Source organism: Camellia sinensis, chromosome 2 (assembly GCF_055761805.1).
Source record: "Camellia sinensis isolate YWXY chromosome 2, ASM5576180v1, whole genome shotgun sequence".
Taxonomy (NCBI): Eukaryota; Viridiplantae; Streptophyta; class Magnoliopsida; order Ericales; family Theaceae; genus Camellia; species Camellia sinensis.
The window spans coordinates 135,553,295-135,561,994 of NC_138962.1; the positions used below are offsets into that span (position 1 = coordinate 135,553,295).

Genomic DNA, 8,700 nt, shown 5'->3' on the forward strand with positions numbered 1-8,700 from the left:
GAAGCTAGGACCAAAAGGGTGCAAAGGGTGCAATTCCTCCATACACGTGTATGGAGGACAAGTTCGTGCACTACAGCTGGCATAGCTAGCATGCACCATGCCTGAAAAAGGCAAAAAGGTGGTACCAGCTAGAAAAGGAGTCCATCGGCCAAACAAATGGTCGATCGACCACACCAAGTGTCGACCGGCCATCACCAATGGTCGGTAGCATTAAACTAGGGCCGGTGGCCTCAAGCCAAGGCCGGTGGGTATCAGGGATAGCTAACAAGCTACTCTCTACCCTCAAGTGCAAAGACAAACAAGTTCTTGGTGCAAAACCAAGGACAGCACAATCGAGTTAAGAGATCCTGAGGCAAGGCGCGTGGCTGAGACCTCCGGGAACTCAAAACGAACACAAACATGGATGATTATCGGGTGTTCAAACGATGACGTCCAAGTCTTGAGGACGGTCAAAAATGGGGTGTCTATAGTGTATAAGAAATTTTAGTTTTTTCGGACATGCATAATTGCACCTTTTCAGCCATGCTTCGCATTACGTCTTCGAGAATATTTTGTCTTCATGTGGCCTTTGGATAAAATTGATGACTCATCATAACTCATGGATAAGATTGACAACTAATAAAGATAATAAAAAAAATATTTTCTTTTTTTTTTTTTGTTTTTGTTTTTTTTGACTTTATGCCATGTTTGGCCAACATACTTTTGCGCTTTTGATTTTTTTTTTTTTTGGATTTAAATCAAATTTTTATTTTTTTTAATAGCAGAAGATTTTTTTTTTTTTTTTTTTTTTTTAACTCCAAGAAGAATAAAACACCCATCATCATCATTTTTTTATTCTGAAAAGATAAAGCCCACATTTTTTTTAGTCAAACTTGACTTTGCATTTTCTTCAACAATTTATAAAAAATTCAAATCCAAAGATGCTCCAGAATATTCAGAGGCTTATTATATATATAAATATACCCTTAGCATACCTGAGGGACCATCAGAATGAGTCCGGATTCTCGGCCGCCCTTCCCGGCGGCCGTTCCAGCAGCCCCCGAAAACGACGTCGTTTTGGGGGTTATTTTGATTTTGATTTTTTTTCTTTCTTCTTCCTCGTTGGAAAACGACGTCGTTTTGGGGGTTATTTTGATTTTGATTTTTTTTCTTTCTTCTTCCTCGTTGGAAAACCGAACCAGAGGGAGGGGAGGGGAGGGGAGGGAGAGAGAGAGGGGGAGAGGAGGGGAGGGGAAGGAGAGAGAGAGGAAGGGAGAAGAAGAGGGAGCACCGGACTGGAGGGGGCCATAATCACTGGGGGAGGAGGAGGAGGAGGCGGAGGCGGGCCGAACGCGGAGGCGACGGCAGATCGGGCGACGATCGGACGGCTGGCGAGCTTGACGACCTGCGACGGCGAATCCGGACCCCAAAATCCGGCGAGCTCCCCTCCCCTCGCCTCTGCTCTGGTTCTGCGAAAAAAAAAATGAAAAAACCCCCAAAACAACGTCGTTTTGGGGGGGCTGCTGGGAACTGCCGCCCAGAAGGGCGGCCGAGGATCCAAATTCCCATCAGAATCATCTCCTATTATATATATATATATATTTTCTTTTGAGGATAAGGACAAAAAAAAAAAAAAAAATCCAAACCTCTTTCTTTTTTGGCAAGACCTATTAAGCAGCACACATTCTCTCTCTACAAAGAGAGACCAAGCTTCTTCTTTAAGAAAGCTTTGTTTCGACACTACCAGAGGCCACCGTGCTATCATTCTTCAATAAACCAGAGGCTGTTGGCATTTGCACAGTGACCTTCATCGTAGCTCCAGGCCCTGTCACCGAAAACCCACACTATGATGTTGCTCTCTGACCACTTCAACTCACGTGGCTCGTCCGTCTCGTTCCGAACCGCAACTGACCAGTGACGACCACGCCACCATTCAACGCGGCGTCGGTCTGTCAATATCCTTTCCCGCCCACCGAAATCCATCACCGTTGGTTCTAGCCGTGACCCGCCAATGCCGACCACATCACCGATTCAACGTGGTGTCGGTCTACCTAGTTATTCCGCTACCTACATACGTTGCCTTTGGTCTTTAGTCTCTTTATTGCTTCTATACATTGGTGGGTAAGCTCTTTGAATTCTTTCTTAATTTTGCTGGAAGCCTTTTTTTTTTTTTTCTTTTTTGTAGGGAACCGAAATGCAGAATGTCTACATTTCTATTCAAAAATAATTCTCGATATTACGAAGTTCCTACTCTGAAACATTCCAAATTTATGAACTCCAATTGTAATAACCCGACCCTCGTACATGAATCTGGTATCTTTTCAATCCTCTATTCTGTGTTTTTGAATGCTTATTGTGAAATTCTATGTGAAACTACATTGAATTAAGTGAAACTTGGAAATATGGATTTCTATATGTTGAATAAGAAAATTATCTATCGCACTTAAGCTGTTTAAATCAGGAATTGGAAGCCTTAGAGACTTAATTTTCTGAAATTGATTTGACATTTGAAATCTGCATGATTTTTAAGCTATAATGGGATTTTCTGTGGAATTTCAATTTGGGATGCATAAACGATTGAATTTTTGTCTTATTCACCCTTATAGAAATATCTCTATATATCAAAGTTCTTGGATCATTTTGACTTAGAAGCTTATTGAAATATCTCCTGGAGGAAGAACTTAGGGGTTGTTTGGAATATTCTAAATAAGTGTACTTTTTGACTTTTAATGAAATATGGGTTGGATTTGAAGTGATGTGATTGAGAGATGATGTGACTTAAATAAGATGATATGACTTAAACAGAATAGTGACTTTTTGACTTTCTTAGGGAATGCCAAACAAGGCCTTAGTTGAGAGAAGGGTTGTGAGGAGTAGCTCATCAAAGAAGGTAGAGACTTGTGAGATTGAAGGGAGATCTAGATAGTAATGTTCAAGGTAAGTCTAAATTTCCCTAATTCCATCCTGTCTTTTTAATTTGGAGAAGGAATTGCTTGATATGGTGTAACCTAGAATTGTAATGGAGAGTTGGATGGGTGTGTTGATCTATTGGTACAAATAATGCTACTATTTGATGATTCTAACTTAATATGGGTCACCTAAGAGGAAATCTATAACTTATCTCTTGAATTATCATGTTGGCACTTATGTAAAAATATGGCTATATATGTATGTATGTATGTATATGTAATAGAAATAGATTGTGGTGGTGAACAATTGATGTAGATCAACTTCATGTTCAAGTGGTTGTGTTTGTATTCTTGTTTACATAATTTTTGAACCTTGTTTTGGCATATAAAGAATCTATTTTGGACCTCATGGATGATCACCAAACATGGGGTTTTGTATGAAGGTTAAACTGCCAAACAGGGGCCAGGTCGCACGTGCAGAGGTTGTGGCCGCACGTGCGGAGAAGAGGAAAAAAAACGGGGAAGCATACTATTTTTGGCCGCACGAGCGGTGGAGGGGGACCACACGTGCAGTGCATGTCCGCACGAGTGGAGGTGATGGCTGCACGTGCGGCCCAAGTCAGAAACCTCGTTCGCTTCGTTTTACGTGCTTAACCATCAGTTATTTTCAGAATTTGTGTTTGATATCTTTTGATGATTGTACATGCAATTGAAATGTAATAACGCAAGAAATGGTTTAAAAGGAGAAAGAAACTAATGTTTGTTATATATGTGTGTAGGACACACCACAGGATGAACCACCGCTGCGCAACAATACTGTGAGTAATAGTACACTGAATGTACGTTTATTTACCATTAATATCTGCTATTAAGGTTCTGTTTTCCGTCAATTACGACATTAACATATGTGTTGATTGGAACTCGGTGGAAATGTAATGTTAAAAGGATTATGTATATTTCTGGGCCGAAAGACTGTTCTGTATTTCTGGGCCGAAAGGCTGTTCAGTATACTTCTAGGCCGAAAGGTTGTTCTGTATTTCTGGGCTGAAAGGCTGTTCAGTATACTTCTCGGCCGAAAGGCTATTCTGTATTTCTGGGCCGAAAGGCTGTTCAGTATACCTCTGGGCCGAAAGGCTGTTCTGTATTTCTGGGCCAGTTGGCCGTTCTGTTATAACTGTGATAACTAGGCCCAAGGCCGTTCTGAAAGTAAAACAACATCAGACTCACTGTTTGGATCTCATTTTTATGAATGCACTATTATGTATTATGTTTAAAATTGGATATTAAACTGCTTAAGTACTGTTATTCACTGAGCTTGTCTCACTCTGTAATTTTGTCTGATTCTGTAGGTAACCAACTTGGAGGTCAGTCCTAGCATTGATATCATCTACCTTTTTGGGTCAACCGAAGCAACCAGGCACTTGGAGAAGCCCTTGCATGCTAGTGCAATTTTGCTAGACTTTGTCATTTTGTATCTAATGTTTTGTTATATGCCCAACCTCTGGGCTGGACTTGTAAATGTGTATGTAACTTAATCTCAGATGCATGTTCACTATATGTTTAATTCCGAGTCGTGGTCCTGGCATATTTGTAGTAGCTCAATGGATGTGTCCGCATGTAATTCTATTATATTAACGCTTCCGTTCAGGCCCCGGGTATTATATATAGCAGGATAAGTGTCTGTTTCTGAGTAGGTCATGCCCGAATTGTTAGAGGCAAGTTTGGGGCGTGACAAGTGGTATCAGAGCATGAGTTGCTATCTCTTACACGGGTCCATTGAGCCTTTGGATGTCTAGAAAGATTTAGGCATCATGCATAACGTTTTGCATATTTATGAAAGATCGATAGCAACGTTAAATGTTTTCTGCTAATGCTAATGACGATGATCAATGCCTATTGTATTCTTTTTTGTATGTTGTAATTGATTGTCTTGTAGACCATGGTGAGAACAAGGACCGAAGATCAGGAAGATGCTACCTCGGCACGGTTGGACAGGATGGAAATGATGATTATGGAAATGGCGGAGACTCTACGACAACAACAATAGCAACAACAGCCACAGCCGCCACCACCGCCAGTACCCCCACCTGTAATACAAGATTTTCATGTTGTGGACCGAACCATTACACTTACAAAGGAGTTTAAAAAGATGAAACCACCATCGTTTAAAGGAGGGATCGAACCAATGAAGGCTGAGGTGTGGGTGTTAGGGATAGAAAAATTATTCGAAGTTTTCCCTTGTACTGAAATCCAAAAGGTGCAGCTTGCTGCTTTTACTCTTGAAGATGAGGCGCGGAGATGGTGGATGCTTACAAGGACAGTGCACCAGGGGTTGACATGGGATAGATTCTTGGAGCTGTTTTATGACAAATATTTTCCCCAAAGTATGCGAGACAAGAAGGTAACCGAATTTGAAACACTTAGACAAGGAAATAAAACTGTTGTTGAATATGAAGCTCAATTCGCGGAACTAGCCCGGTTTGCAACTCACATGGTAGATACAGAATATAAGAAGGCGCGAAAATTCGAAGGAGGATTGCGGGGTACTATTCTGGACCGAGTTAATGTGTTGAAGTTGCCTACCTATGTTGATGTGTTAGAAAGGGCTGTTATAGCAGAAGGGAATATCGCTGCTCAGACTCGAATTTCTGAATGGAAAGGAAAGAGGCAGAATAACCAATGGGTCAAGGGGTCAACTACTCCACCAAATAAGAAGCAAAATTCGGGGACCTCCAGCACTACTACTTCTCCTTAAAATTCAACTCCTGTGTGCCCAGAATGTGGATGGAGGCATCGTGGGATTTGTCACCGATTGTCTGGAGCATGCTTTCGATGTGGTAAAACGGGTCATTTGATAAAAGACTGTCCGCAGAAGAATCAACAAAATAGTAATAAGGCCGCCTCAAGCTCAGCAGGGTCTACACCGACTCCTAATGCCAAGTCAGCTGCTAAGTCTGCTAACAATAAGGACACTACGAGGCAAGGCAGGGTATTTGCATTGGTTCCGGGAGATGTACAGAATGCAGCGACAGTGGTGTCAGGTACATTTATGGTTCATGGTCATTTTGCTTATGTCTTATTTGATTCTTGTTCTACCTGTTCCTTTGTGTCAACATTATTTGTGAAAAATTTAGATAATCCTGAAGAAGAATTGACTTATGTGCTGTGTGTATCTTCACCTATGGGAAATTCCATGATCTGTACCTCTGTATATTCTGATTGTGAACTTCTAATTGGGGATGTCCATGTATATGCTAATCTGTTACCACTGGATATGACTTCTTTTGATATTATTCTGGGAATGGATTCGTTGGGTGAATATGGTGCCACTATAGACTGTCTGACGAAGAAAATCAAGTTCCACCATCCGGGGCAATCAGAATCTACTTTTCAGGGGCAGGGAGTAACTTCTCCACCGTATGTGATTTTTGCAGCAAGGGCTTGTAAATTGATTCAGAAAGGGTGTCAAGGGTACTTATGTAGTGTTTTAGAAGGGCCAATAATGAATGGGAATACTGATGCTATCCCAGTTGTCTATGAATTTCCGGACGTCTTTCCGGAAGAATTGCCAGGAGAATTGGTGGACTGTGAAATCGAGTTCACGATTGAAGTGTTACCGGGAATCCAACCCATTTCTAAAACCTCGTATCGAATGGCACCAGCTGAAATGAGGGAATTGAAGACTCAGTTGCAAGACCTACTGGGTAAGGGGTTTATCCGCCCGAGTGTTTCTCCGTGGGGTGCACCAGTTCTGTTTGTGAAAAAGAAAGACGGAACACTCCGATTATGTATAGACTACCGGGAGCTTAATAAAGTAACAATCAAGAATAAGTACCCATTACCGCGGATTGATGACTTGTTTGATCAGTTACAAGGAGCGCAAGTCTTCTCGAAAATTGACCTACGGTCCGGGTACCATCAATTAAAAGTTAAAGCTGGTGATGTTGAGAAAACAGCATTTCGAACCCGATATGGTCACTACGAATTTTTGGTTATGCCCTTTGGAGTCACTAACGCACCCACGACATTCATGGATTTGATGAATCGTGTCTTTAAGCCCTATCTGGATGAATTTATCGTGGTCTTTATTGACGATATCCTCATTTACTCAGAGAATGTAGAAGCTCACGAGGATCATCTTCGCTTAATTCTTCAAACCCTCCGAGAAAAGAAGTTGTACACAAAGCTAAAGAAGTGTGAATTCTGGCTACGTGAAGTGGCATATCTGGGGCATATTATAACTAAGGAAGGAGTCTCTGTTGACCCAAACAAAATTGAGGCAATCGTGAACTGGCCGACACCGACTAATGTGACTGAAGTGCATAGTTTTATGGGGTTAGCCGGATATTATAGGAGATTTGTTCAGGATTTTTCCAAAATTGTTGTACCACTCACACAGTTGACTAAAAAGGGAGTTGCATTTGAATGGTCGGAACCGCGGGATTCTGCTTTCCAAGAATTAAAAATGAAGTTAACTACAGCTCCGGTCCTTGCACTACCATCTGGTACTGAGGGATTTGTGATTTACAGTGACGCTTCACATAAGGGACTTGGTTGTGTGCTTATGCAAAACGGAAGGGTTATCACTTATGCCTCTCGACAGCTTAAACCTCATGAGAAGAATTATCCCACGCATGACCTTGAGCTAGCCGCAGTAATTTTTACTTTAAAGATTTGGCGGCATTATCTGTATGAGACTACTTGCGACATTTATACCGACCATAAAAGTCTCAAATACCTTTTTACCCAAAAAGAGTTGAATATGCACTAGCGGCGGTGGTTGGAGTTTATTAAGGATTATGATTTGCAGATCCACTATCATCCTGGTAAAGCCAACACGGTGGCAGACGCACTTAGCCGGAAAATGTGGGAAATTTGGCAAATCTATTGACGGAGAAAAAGGAGTTGATAAATGAGCTGAATAAGATGGGGGTCGATTTAGTGGTACATGGTCAAGAAGCAACAGTGGCAACAATGATAGCCCAACCGACATTACTTGAGGAGATTAAATTACGCCAAATGGAAGATGGAGCTCTAAAGAAGATACATGATGAAATGAAGACAAAACCGAAACTGGGGTTCACTTGGACGGATTCTGTGCTTAAATTTCAAAACCGAGTATGTGTCCCTAATGTGTTAGAACTTAAACGGAAATTGATGGAAGAAGCACATGCCTCAAGAGTTTCAATGCATCCAGGAAGTACTAAAATGTACCGGGATTTGAAGTAAAATTTTTGGTGGCCAAGTATGAAAAAAGAGATCGTGGAGTTTGTCTCTAAGTGTTTGCAATGTCAACAAGTAAAAGTAGAGCATTAGAAACCAGCAGGATTATTACAACCTCTTCCAATCCCAGAGTGGAAATGGGAACATCTGACCATGGATTTTGTTGTAGGCTTACCACAGACACCTCGAAGTATGAATTCTATATGGGTCATTGTCGACCGATTGACTAAGTCCGCCCACTTCCTGCCTGTGAAGACCCAATATAATGCAGATAAACTTGCTGTGATCTATGTGAATGAAATTGTAAGGCTTCACGGTGTTCTGGTCTCAATTGTGTCTGATAGAGATCCAAAATTTGTTTCAAGGTTCTGGCAAAGTCTACAGGATGCAATGGGTACAGAATTAAAGTTTAGCACAGCTTTCCACCCTCAAACAGATGGACCATCTGAGAGGACGATTCAGACGCTAGAGGATATGCTTCGAATGTTTGTTCTGGATTTTCAAGAAAGTTGGGAAACTCATCTGCCGTTGGTCGAGTTTGCGTATAATAATAGTTACCATTCGAGTATTCAAATGGCACCCTATGAAG

At 41.4% G+C, this 8,700-nt stretch overlaps 1 protein-coding gene across 1 annotated transcript; it reads left to right on the plus strand.

The window, feature by feature from the left end:
* The first annotated feature begins 5,037 nt into the window (after positions 1-5,037).
* On the plus strand, positions 5,038-5,643 carry LOC145819064 (uncharacterized). Its single transcript, XM_082913049.1, has one exon. The coding sequence runs from the start codon at positions 5,038-5,040 to the stop codon at positions 5,641-5,643; it is 606 nt and encodes a 201-aa protein (XP_082769175.1).
* Positions 5,644-8,700: the final 3,057 nt, after the last annotated feature.